Source organism: Psittacula echo, assembly GCF_963264785.1.
Source record: "Psittacula echo genome assembly, chromosome: 9".
Taxonomy (NCBI): domain Eukaryota; kingdom Metazoa; phylum Chordata; class Aves; order Psittaciformes; family Psittacidae; genus Psittacula; species Psittacula echo.
The window spans coordinates 6,973,678-6,986,544 of NC_137745.1; the positions used below are offsets into that span (position 1 = coordinate 6,973,678).

Sequence of the window (12,867 nt, forward strand, 5' to 3'; positions counted from 1 at the left end):
ATGGTTTGAAACCTCTTCCAATTTCCTGCCTGAATGCATTTGAAGCCAGTTTATATCTATGTTCTTGTGCCAAAGTTGGAGCTTGAATAACTGCTGTTCCTCCTCTAATGCACAGGGATTGATCACAACCCTTCGATTTGCTAGGCTGAACAAACAAAGCTCTTCTAGGCTCCTCAATGAAACATTTCTAGCCTCCTTCCAGTTTATACACCTCTTTCTAGAGCAGAGACGTCATAAATTTGAGCCACTTTTCCAGATGAATTTTTACCATACTTCATGCAGTGATATTACACTTCTTTATTTTACAATCTTCATCCCTGTGTTATAAACATATTTAGAAATACATAATATTTATGGCTGTTGTGTAAAACATTTTGCAGTCCTGCACACTGATGAGCCATAAGGGACAACTTCTGGCTCTGCTCTTCAATGCAGTGTCTGTGAACATTGGACCAATGCTTTGTTTTCTCTTCAGGAGTGGACATTAAGTAACCAAGATGATTTTCAAAGAGTTGACATGTACCACAGACCAGATGATGCCTGAATTAGTCTCCGGGAATCCAAAGAGACCTTGTAGGTTTGAGTTGATTCCCCTTTAGATTATACTTAATAATTTAAGCTCAGGACTGAAGGGACTCTCCAAATTCTGAAATGACCTACCGATACTGCCAAAAACCGATGTCATGTTTGCTGGCCAACTTCTCTCCCTGATACTCTGTAAATTGCTGCTTTGAGTGACACATGAACACTGTCTCCCAAGAATAGTGAGGTTGGAATGCTGTCGTCCAAGCATAATAAGAAAATTGCGTTAGTCTTTCTGGGGACCACTTACCTCCCCAGCTCATATGCTGTGTAGAGATTTTAATAAACTAGAATATTGCAGAAAAAAAGTTGTTTCATTTCATCTGTTTCATGTCAAAGAAATGCGACAGCAAAACAGTGGAAGGCGGAGAAAAAAAAAATCACTGCCTGCAAATCTGTATTTCCAGCACAGGCTGACAGCAGTGTCCTTCACCCGGAGCAGAGGCCATCAGCTGCTCCACAGCAGACATCTGCCCTTCAGAGGCTCCACATCCTACATGCACACCGGGCTCATCCACTAGAAAGCCGCTCCATCTATCTGGAGCCTTGCTAAAGTAAGTCACTGTAGAAGTACCTCATACCCCTGTGGGAGGCAAAGGGCATTCTCCTGCATCCCAGGGCACCTCCCAGCCGTGCAATGACACCCCATGGTAACTCCCATAGAAATTCATGGTGTTGTTCTGCACCCGGGGACACCCCCTAGCCCTGCATCATGGCTCTTTTGCAGCCCAGAGAAGTCACACCTCGCTTTTGTTTCCTTAGTGGCTCATCTGATGCGTGAAAGGTCCCAAAAAGGCTGTTGGATGAGCTATGCTTGAAGGATCTCAGTGCCTGTCTTCGGCTCTGCTTACGGCTCCTCTTCATCTCCATAGTGATTAGAAACAGCTCTGAAGTGGCAAATCTGCTAAAAGGCTCAGCAACGCAGACAGAGGAGCGCAGACAGAGGAGTGTAATTAGAAAGCAGGTGACTGAGGAGCACCGTGACCTCTGCAAGGAACAGATGCTGGAAGAACCTAAAAATACATTAACCTGAGTAACGCATGAGACATCAGTACCAACTGCTGGAGCTAATGGACTTTTATTTGCTCCTGAGCATCCCAAACTCCCTCACAACATGCCATTTCTGAAAAGGCACCCAAGGGATCAAAGAAGCATCCATGTCTTCTGGAATATGTCATTGCCACACTAGAAGTGGGCTTAAATTGCTGTCCATGACATGCTGGACTCAACAGCAACCATGTCTACCTGGACAGGTGCCACCTGGCACTAAATACCAGTATGTCCACCCAAAGCTACAGAGACATGGGCCAGCTTGGGCTCCAGAAGCCACCAACATGCCTGGACAGAAGGTGATGCTGAGAGCAGGTGGCACCAGCATGGGTATGGTCCTGCGACCGGATTCTTGAAACCCAACTGGTTCATGTCCCCACAGCATGAAGGACCAGCAGAGCTACTTCAGCACCATCTGCATCTCTCCATACACCGTGTCTTGTATCTCCTGGGGGGCACAAAGGAAGCCTCTGACATAAGGAATGTGACAGAAAACAAGGCTGCTGCCTGATATGCATGGTTGGATGGCACCAAATGAAACACATAGTGCTGTGCAGTTTCAAACAAACACTGAGCAAGGCTTGTAAAGACAAGCAGAGAAAAACCAAACCACCAAACAACTGGATTTTCTCTAATCAGACAGATAGTATTTACAGCCTACGGGTGGTGCCAAAATATTTCAGGAAATGCCTAAGCCCTTCTGAATAAAAGCTCAGGAAAACACAATATTTAAGAACAGAAACTACAACGGTAAGAATGAAAGCTTTCCACCCTCTCCCAGCCTCCTTACACAGTTTAAAATGATTGCCATAGCAATTATCAAGACTAAGCTCATTTTGCAATCTCCTCTGCAAATTAAGTTCTGAGTTGAACACATAAAAAATCAGCATAAAAAGCAAACGAATCATGTAAACTGCAAAGAGCAGAAATCAATGCGTGCTCTGCCCAGACAGCATGCTGAGGTCTAATCCATCCTGCTCAATTCCTGTTCTGAGAGACCTGAACAATTTGAGCAATTCCTTCCAGTAAGGCACAAACACTACGCTTGAAAAAGCCAATCCCAAAGATTCTAGCTTGTTTTTCAGTGTCTTTTACCAGCTTTGACTGTCTGCCCTGCACTGATTGCAGAACGGAGTGGTCAGGAGGGCAGAACACAAGCACTGAGTCCCTGGGGAACACTGGAGTCCCACCACATTTTTCTCCAATGAAGCAGTAGTAGGTACATCTGTATCCATTCCCTTGCACAACCACAACAAATGCCACCCTGGAATCACTTTGTTTCCCCACTCTCAATTACATCTACAGACACAGAAAACCACAAGTCCTGCAAGGATCGCATCTCTATTTTGTTCCATTTGTGCATTCAGACCAAACCTGTCTCTGCGAGTCTCTATAGTGCACGCAGAAACAGCCAGATGCAACAAGCGTTTGCCCCCGTAGAGAAAAATCAGGGCATCTATTTCCAAAAAGCATATTAAACCAGTTTATTTCTGGTGGTTACAACTGGGTGGTGTCAGCTTTACCTGCTCTGGCTTCAGGCCAGGGGGGACCCACGCGTACTCTTCCAAGGCACAGCCCGAGTCATCATCAGAAGTCGAGTTCCTCTGGAAGTCAAACATGAGCTTTGTGACGGTCTTCTCCATCTCCAGAGGCATAACTGTTACAATGTGCTCTTCCTGGGAGCACTTACAGTGAAGGCAAATCTTCCTGCAAGGTGAGGAGAGAGGAAAAATAGGAGGTGTCCCGGTGAGTTGCGCTTGAAATAAGACAGCAAAGCAATTCCTGCTTTAGTAGCCAGCAGCTGGCTTGCAGATCCTAAACTCAACCCTTTTTTATGCTCGTGCATTTTCTAATGCAGGATTTGTCTCTCTTACAAGGAGGAAATAAAAATCCATATTTGCTGTAACAACACTTGGCAATCAAGCTAAGTCAGGCTGCCCAATGTTTAGGGATATGTAATTGCTCTTCCCTTCAGTACACCATAAGGAGCATTTCCAGGGGCCAGTATGGGCAAGGGCCACATGCCCTCCTGGTGCAGATCACCATGCCAGCCAATAATTGCTGAGCACTTCCCGAATTTAGGACAGCTGAGAATTTCTCTAATACAGAAAATGGTGGTTTGACTGGGAAGCCGTGAATGGCGAGTCCCTTTAGCATGCTGATAGCATAAATTTGCTTATTAAAGTAGCATAAAAATTGATTATAGTCTGAACATATAAAGCTAAATTAAATTAAGTGAGGCTACAAAAACCACAGTCACACTACAACAGCATCTTAACCGCCTGGCTCAGCAGCACACCAGGTTGCATACTGCCTGAGAGCTGGATGGGGAGAGGGAAAGCACAAGAACTGAAAGAACAGCCCACAGGTTGCAATTTAACAGCCATTAACCTCATTCACTGCAAATATCACTTTTTAGCACTTCTTCTAAGGGTCTGCTCTTGCAGCTGATGGTCCATGGGGGTTTTCTTCATGGGCTTGAACCTGAGCATGTATCTGCAGGGCTGCAAGGACATTGCACCCCTTCACCTTCCTTCACAGCAAAGGACTAACCTGGTTGAAAACATCACCCAGCCCCACAAAAAAAGAGGTTAAAGAGAACACTGATAAATTGGCTTCTATTATAAAAACACAATGCTCTCCCACAATATGGGTCAATGGTATCTATTTTAAAGTAACCACACAGGATTCTGAATTAATTTGTGCTAATGACTTATGAGGAACGAGATACGGTTTCACCTGGGTAGCAGAAAAGAGACATCTCAGAAATAAAAAGGTACCACACAAAAATCAAGGGAAAAATTACCATTGCCATTGCAGATATAAGGTAAAGTGAAGAAATTCATAAGGCAGCAACAATTAAACAACCAGGGGCTGTGATTTTCAAATACCTTCCCTTCTTTTTCATCACTGCATCCGAGCCAGCTAAGCATACCAGTGCTCAGACCCAGATTCGAGTCTAGCTTTCCATTTGGCCACTGCAGCACAAAAAATGCACTCTAGCAAAAGTCAAGAGGCTCCGTTAAGTCAAGCCACGGAGATTTGCCAGATTTTCCCATTTCCTGCCTTTCATCAGATCTAAACCGCACCGCAACCCCCACGCACCCCTCGCATCTGGTTTGTGTCCAGTAAGAGAGTTTCAGCATTGCCTCTGGCTGTTACCTTAAGAAATAACCAAGGCACCATTTCATGTGAACACTTTAATTAATCAGCTACCGTGCAAAGGGCCCTCTGCCTCACCAAAGCTGCTCGCTCCTTTACTGTTTCCATCTCATTTAGCAATATGATGCAAAAAAATACGCAACAAGATGCTAAGCATAATTAATAGCTCCAGAGCTCCAGGTTCATTGGAGATGGTTACTCTAAGAAGGTTTAGGACTTCTTAGTTAAATTTTAGTTTTCAGGTATCAATAACAAGCTTCAGAGGGAAACAAACCCAACAATCAATGGTCGGAGAGCCAGGAGCACGAGCAGGGTGATGGGGAAAAAGCCAGACTGCACGTTTTTCCCTCCTCCCCGTTCCAGACACATCCCCTCCAGGAGACGGAAGATGGCAGGAAAGCATTGGAGGTCTTGGCTTTTAATAAATGACATAAATCAACTATCTCAAGAACTTTAAACAATGGTGTTAAACAAAAAGACTTAACAGGTGAGGTGTATGATTAATCAGAACTCACACAACCACCATCCCAGAGCTCACACCACATACAGCCAGAAGTGCAAGGATTGGGTCAGGAAGCTGATTTACTCCTGCCCCATCCAGGCAAGTAGTTACCAGCAGTGGATAGCTTCTGCTAGTCAGAAGAGCAAAGGATGAAAAGGACACAGGTAGCCTGTTTAGTCATCAGCAATGTCCTCATGCAGGGCCACAGGCTCTGTAAAAACTCTGCACCATTAAACACCGAGCATTTCCAGGCATGGGGTTTTGCCACCTCCCTGGGCAAACTGTACAAACTTCAAGATCTTGCCCCTGAGACATTCAGTTCTCTTCCTTTCCCCTCATTAAATGCAGAAGATTAACAGCTTTAATTACAACTCTTTTCTTTACATTAGGATATATAATTTCATGGGAACAATACTCAGTGTCCTAAGAGTGTCTTTCTACTTCTATCATATGGTTTCCATGACTTCTTCACATAGGTCTCACTTACTCAACTTCATTTTATCATCTTCCAGCTCGCTATAATTAAAAATAATTCCCTGCAGTAAAAAGTTAATATAAGAATGTACATTTCAAATGTGAGATGAAATTGAAAAAGCAGCATCCCCCCAATGCACTTAGAGCAGAGCGGGATGAAGTGAGATGATGCACATGCCAGTGCTTGGCCGTGCACACAGATGCTGCAGGGATCATGTGCTGTGGGTGCTGGTGCTGTGATGGAGAGCTGGTGGGTGTGGGAGAGGAAACAGGGCCATGGCCAGCAGTATGTCCAGCTGTTCCTGCCAGCAGTGGCTCGTTATGTATTCCCTTGTTACTTGTGGGAAGAGCGTTGGAGCCTGGAGACACTCAGTGTGCTGCATTCCTTACCATATAAAGGGAGCCACAGTCCAGGTGGAGTGGCATGTCCTGCAAAGTGAAACCTGCTAGCTTGGCTCTCGACAGACACAGCCTCACCTAACCACCACCAAGCTTCATCAACAATGACTTCAGCTGGCAGTGGGGCCAAGGAGCCCCACACAACTTGAGAAGAGTGTGGGCAGCTTTGCTGTTTGAGTTTTTTAAGCAAGAAGGAGCCAACACAAACCACTCCCTGGAAATCCTGTCTTCATTCTTGAGCCCTTCTCTCATTGCAGAGAATGCCAGCCTGGTTTGGGTTGGGAGGGACCTTAAAGCTCATCCAGTTCCAACCCCTTGCCAAGGGCAGGGACACCTTCCACTAGAGGAGGTTGCTCCAAGCCCCCTCCAACCTGGCTTTGAGCACTGCCAGGGATGGGGCAGCCACAGCTTCTCTGGGCACCCTGTGCCAGCGCCTCAGCACCCTCACAGGGAAGAGCTTCTGCCTAAGAGCTCATCTCAGTCTCCCCTCTGGCAGGTTAAAGCCATTCCCCTTGTCCTGTCCCTACAGGCCCTTCTCGAAAGCCCAGATCTCTCATAGCCCCTTTAGGCACTGGGAGCTGCTCTAAAGTCCCCCCAGAGCCTTCTCTTCTCCAGGCTGAACAACCCCAGCTCTTTCAGCCCATCTCCAGAGCAGAGCTGCTCCAGCCCTTGGAGCATCTTTGTGGCCTCCTCTGGACTTGCTCCAACAGGTCCATATCCTTCTTATCATGAAGAAGGGTCTGCAAGCTCATCCCAGGGAAATACTTCCCCTGGTGATTAAGAGAGGTCTCCAGCACTGGGGAGGACACAAAGCTGGAGATACTTTGGTGCTGTTGCTAAAAGTAACATCCTAGAGCATCACTTGAGGAGCTGAGGGCTGTTGAGGAGAAACCCATTGATGCTGCATTTCCCAACGAAGCAATGACCGCTGCCAGCACAACCACCTTCAGGCATGCAGGGTAAAAAAAGGAGCCGTGGAGCAGCTTGTGGAAAGAAGCGAGGGTACCAGCCATCAGTCATGCTGCTGCAGGAGGCACAGGATGGGGAGCACCTCGGAGCACTGCAGGGAGCTGCCCTGCAGTGGGGCCAGGATGGCGGGAAGCAAATGAGAAGAACAAGAACATTTCCTGGTGTCAGATTTAGCTGGAAAGGAGCCTGCCTTGAATTGACTTCACATGGTATAAAGCAGCAACTGGCTCAGAAACAGACTGAAAAGTTTGTTCTCCTCAAGGCCAGTGCCTGGCGTGAAGAAGTTACAAGATGGATGTATTTCACTTTGCAACGGCTGCTTTTACGTGGTGCTCTTGGCAACTCTCCTTAGAGGAAGCTCTAATCCCCACCTCCAGTTATATCCCTACCCATCCACTGGTGCAGGGGGATGGTGCTAACTGGATCCAACACCTCTCACATCATCTGCGGATGAAAACCAGCACACGAGGGGAATCTGAAGCAAACAGGGCCCCACACAGAAAGCGGAGAACCTGGCTTCAGAGACTCTCTTGTTTAGGATGCAGAAGCACGCTTCCAGCCCAGCTCCAACTACATACAGCTCAACACAAGCCCAATTGACCTGTGAGGTCTCTGGGATGAGGCAGTCTCTTGTTGTATGCCATGGTTACTGAAGCACAGCCTCTGCCATCTCTGGAGCCTCCCACAGCCCTTTCATCATCACAGTGGCACCAACAATAAGTCAAACAACGCTGAAAACACGAGTGCTGTGCAAGAGGCTCTGGAGAGAGCTGTGAGCGTGCCCCCAGCTTTCTGAAGAGAGCTGAGGTCTCTCTGCTGTGAGAATAAACAGGAAAAGCACAAGCAGAGCTAAAAAAAGAAGGAAGAAGGACCAGGGCAGCCTGAAGCCAAGGCAAAGTGCATCCTTGCAAATGCTCTGTAGCTCCAACAGAGGAGCATCTCCCAGCAAACAGTCTGCATGTGTTGCGGTCTGGGTGGCACAGGCAGGACCAGACCCTCTTGGGGCTGTGAGGGCAGCAGAATCCTGCCTGCAGGAAGAGCTCCTGGCCATAGAGCTCTTACAGACACAGATGCTGGCCCGGCTGGGTGGGCATGCAAGAGGGAAATACCATCAAAGCCAAACCTGCTCAGGCTGGGTGCCGCAGCTGTGTTAAACAAGGGCAGCAGAAGAGCCCATCACCTCTTGGCAACAGCAAGATTGAAAGTAGACTTTGAAACAGTGGCAGAAATGTAAAAATTCCTCTCAGACAAAGAAGGAACTCAGCAAACAGGCCTTATCACATCCCCCCAAGGGCTGCTTATCTCTGCTTCTCAGTTGTTTCTTCTGGGATGGAAACAAATGGGCTGTATCAGGGAGCAGCTCTATCTCCAGGCAATGCGAGGAGCATGAACGCCACAGCCCACAACGGGGCAAGCGATGCCTCTGCTGAGCCTGTAATAAAAGATTTGCATGTATTTGTGCACATGTTAACATGCAAGATTTGGAATCCCTCAAAAAAGCAACTGTCTGCTCAGCTCGGATGGGGTGCGTAACTCAAAGGAGCGATTCCCTTCCTGCTTGGCTTAAGACACACAGAGCAGCCTGATTTTTTTCCATCATCCTGATTGCAATGAGGCTTTTGGGTCAGTCACCAGTCAGCAAATCACAAGATGTCTCAGAAACAGGAGAGGCTGAGGATTTGGGGCAACTCATGTGACCCCTGAGTTTCTTAACAAGGGCATCTTATTATCCCTGCCTGTTATCTCCTCCCCTCATTTGAGAGTTAATGAGGCATCTTTCCACCCTGAGCAAGCTCCAGCTATGCAGAACCATTTCTCCACACCCCACAGGCATGGCAAACATTTATCTAACTGAAAAATTAACACAGTCCTTCACTGCTATAGGGAGAGCACAGCAGTATGGGCACCACTCTCCTATTTCACAAATGGGAAGCTGAGGTTTGAGGATACCCACAGGCAGCACCCAACCATGGCCTCCCCTCAGCATTAGCATCATCAGAGGAGCCCCAAGCTTTTGTGATCAAAACAGGCAGTGCAAGCTGAAGCTCTGCCTCCTTCTCCCACTTCTCTAACACTGTATTTTGAACCAAAAGCTCCTAGTAGCCCCAGACGCCATGAGTAGCACAAGTAGCTACTCATCTCTGGAAAGGTGTGCAACAGGCAGGGAAACACAGAAAGGATGGAAGAGTTGCAAGTCAGACTCTCATCCATCTTCCCCATCCATCTTCCCTACCCACTTGATGTGTTTGAGACACGTTATATTTCCAGTGCTGCTTTGTTTTAAATCTCCTCTGACCCCCACAGTACCAACCGCAGCAATTGCAAATGCATTCAGGGTGGCACTGAAGCTTTTATTACAAACCCCATTTCCACCCCTGGAAAAATCCTCCTCTCTGGCTGAAGTTGCTCATGCTCAGCCTCAGGTTGAAGTCTAATTTTATTTTTAAGACTCTTTAAAAATCCTTTACCATTCCAAAAGTTATTCTTGCTTAATTAAGAAAGGGAAAAATAGAACTATCTACAGTATTGCCAGTTGTAGCCATGTATGAGCAAAAGCTGTCTCCAAGTTGGTCTGCCTTCATAGTGAATCAGGACCATCAATTCAACAAGCAGACGGAACATCTGCCTCTAGGTCCCCACTGCCCGTCCCCGAGTCCCTGCTTCCCTGTGGCATGGCTCTGGGCAGCCTCCAGGCTGCTTCCAGTTTTGCTGTCTGGGGTCTTTGGCACAACATTGCAGACAACAATCACCAGCACACCAGGCTGTGCTCCTCCCAGATGAGACCAAGAAACTGGGAGGAAACACAATACAACGTACAGACCCCCAAATCCTTCATCTAGGCTATCTTGGTGCCCTCTTGGGCAAAAAAGGAACCAGGACCATAGCTCAAAACCATGGCCAGACGTTCCAGCAACACCCCAACATGAATTCAACCCCAACCAACATTTCCAACCTGTGGTTAAATCACACTGTGGGAGCTGGGGAGTGTCACAAGTCATTCTGTGCTCTGAAGTGAACAGAGGTCCCTGCTTGGGCTCCAGTTTCTCCTTGTGAGTTCGTAAGAGCCCCACTTACTTGACTTGAACCACATTGCCAGGCTGCTCCTGTGAGCTGCAACCCATGGCATGAATCGTGAAAACTCTGATGTATAAAGACGAGATGGTTAAATTAAGGGATATTAATAACTCAGCAGATCTCAAAAGAACTCTGTATTTGGAGCCGTCAAGGTATTTTGCAGTATAGAGGTTAGACAGAGGTGGGAAAAGTGCTATACCCATGTGAGCTGCAGATCAAGCAAGGGGAATAGAGAGAAGAGGAAAAACAAGGTGCTGTGAGCCCCAGCCTGTTTCCCATCCATGCTACCAGGAGAAAACATGTCCAACAGGCTGCTCTGTCACATCTGAGATGATGGAGGCAGCCTGCCAGCTCACAGGCTTACCACTCATCTCAACATATTTATATTAGGTTGCGTTGGTTGGTTCCCCCGCACCTCAAAGGTCTCTTAGCACACAGAAACAATAATAAACATGCATTTTATCCTGGTCATGGAGAAGAAATTAAACCCTTTGTTTTCAGGCTGAAGAGAACAACAGGCTCAATAAGAGCCATAACAATCCCAAAGCTGGTGGGCAAACAATGCTGAAGCCAACCTCATGATTTTGGAAGGCAGGGGGAGCCACAAGATGGGCAGACACAGGAGCTGTAGACACCAGAAAGGGGTTTGATGTCCCCCATAACAGGACAAACCCAACCCCACTGCCCTGAGAGCCAGCGAGCAGGGATGGAGCAGGACGCTCATCAAACCCTCCCTTTGGGCTGAGTTCAGCAGCACTTCCCTCCATGAGCAAAGCCCCTGTCCTACCCTGTGGGTCAGATGGTCAGATGTTATTTACACTATTTGGTGGCTTCTCAGCCTAACAAGATGCAGATCTGCATTACAGGGTGGTTTCTTTCTGCTGCTTAACTGAACGAACTTAATCACCTCCAAGCCTGTGGTTCTAGCAAGATTTAGGCTCTCCTTCTGGATTCCAAACCAGCTCTTCATGAAGAAGCCTGTCTCTGTTCAGCATGTAGGTCCTCACTGTCCCCTCAAGTTTGCAAAACCCTGGTCTCTTCAAGGCAGCATTTATCTTCCTGCCCCTCTCTTTCCCCACACTGTGCCAGGCCTGCAGTCCATCTCACTGATCTCAGCCTAAGCTAAGCAGGTTCCCAGTGATTTGCCCTGGGGCTGTAAGTTCTATTTTGAGGGACTCCACCAGTTTGCATTTGCAGCATGACAAGCAGAAACCATGGGAAGCAGTAAACAAGCTGCAATTCGAGCACCTCCCAGGCCATACATCCTAAAGCAAAAAACCTGGCTAACAGGCAAAATGCTCAGAAGCAGGATGAGCAGGACTGAAAATTGAAATGATTTCAAAACTTAAGGCTTAGACACATCTCCTGAGATAGGCAATACCAACCCGCTTGTGAAAGCAATCACTGCCAGCCTCATCTGTGTACGTGCTGGCTCAGCCTGAGCAAGTCTGCCAGCAGCAAGTGCGCAAGGTTGGGTCATTTTGCTAAGCCAAATGTGGCTGGTAGAACACACACAACGGGAGAAGATTAAAATATGCAGCAAAATATAATCTTGTTAGCGGCAGATAGCTTTACTTTACAAATCTTTATCACAGGCTCTAGCTGGCACCCTTATAAACACAACGCAGTGATGTGAGACATGTAAGTGCTCCCTCAGTAGGAGAAATAATTGCTGAATAAAAATAAGTGAGATAAGTTACAAGAGAAGAGAGCTAAAACTAAAAGGATGACACTGCATCTGGTGTGAGTAATTATTTTGGCATCATTCTATCCAGCGCTAATCCTCAACGGCTTGAAAAGATTCAATCAGTGTTTAGCACTGCCACGGAATCAGGGCTACAAAACAAAGAGTAACTGGATTAAAATCTTGCTATGGTCACAGGTCACGTCTGTGCCACATCTGCTTAAAATGTTCCTTCAAGGAACAAGAGAAAAAGGAAATTTGACTTGGAAAGATTGCATTGAAAAACATACCCCCAGGTTCCAGTTCAAGGTTGGTTTATAGTGAGGCATTCTGGCATGAAAAAAGAAGGACGTAGAAAGATTATTACTTTAAAACTCTCTACCCTCAGGAAAGCAAAACCACCACAATAAACATCTGAACAGTAATGTCCTCAGCCACAACACCAGCCTGCACGCAGCCTGCTCGCAAAATGCGCAGAGAACCCAGGCTTCCAGAAGCTGCATTTACCAGAGCAAAGAAATTAACATTGAGAGATGACGATTTTGATAATACTTATTCCTATTTGGAGCCAGCTGAGCCTTCCTGATTATCTCTTACATGAAAAATCCACTACGGTGGCATCAATGTTTCTCCCTGACTTCCTGCAGCTGCAGAAATGCAATTTAACAATTAACCTTTTCCAGTTGTAAACAACAAGAACAGCAAAGGCTGCGGGAAAAAAAGCGCAGCCCCCTCAGAGCTCACCACCAACAGCACACTGAGCAAAGTTAGCACGCAGCTACGTGCATCCACAGAATGCTCCTTATTCCTCCTCCTCTTTCCTACTTTCTATCCCTCCTGAAAATCCACGACAACTTTGAAGTTGCTGCCAAAAGGCACTTTCTTACCTGCTCGCACCGACGGCGACAGCACAAGAGAAGAGAATCCAGCGGGTTGCTCGGCTGTCCTAGTTGTACCAGTCACTGTTCGG

The 12,867-nt window shown here is 46.9% G+C and overlaps 1 protein-coding gene across 1 annotated transcript in view; it reads right to left on the reverse strand.

The window, feature by feature from the left end:
• PRICKLE2 (prickle planar cell polarity protein 2) overlaps nucleotides 1–12,867 on the reverse strand; it is a gene marked incomplete at both ends in the record, with an annotated part of 103,627 nt that overhangs the window by 26,753 nt on the left and 64,007 nt on the right. The window contains one exon of the mRNA XM_080625766.1: nucleotides 3,156–3,339. Within this exon, the coding sequence (XP_080481892.1) occupies nucleotides 3,156–3,339 (184 nt within the window). The remainder of the gene's footprint in view (nucleotides 1–3,155; nucleotides 3,340–12,867) is intronic.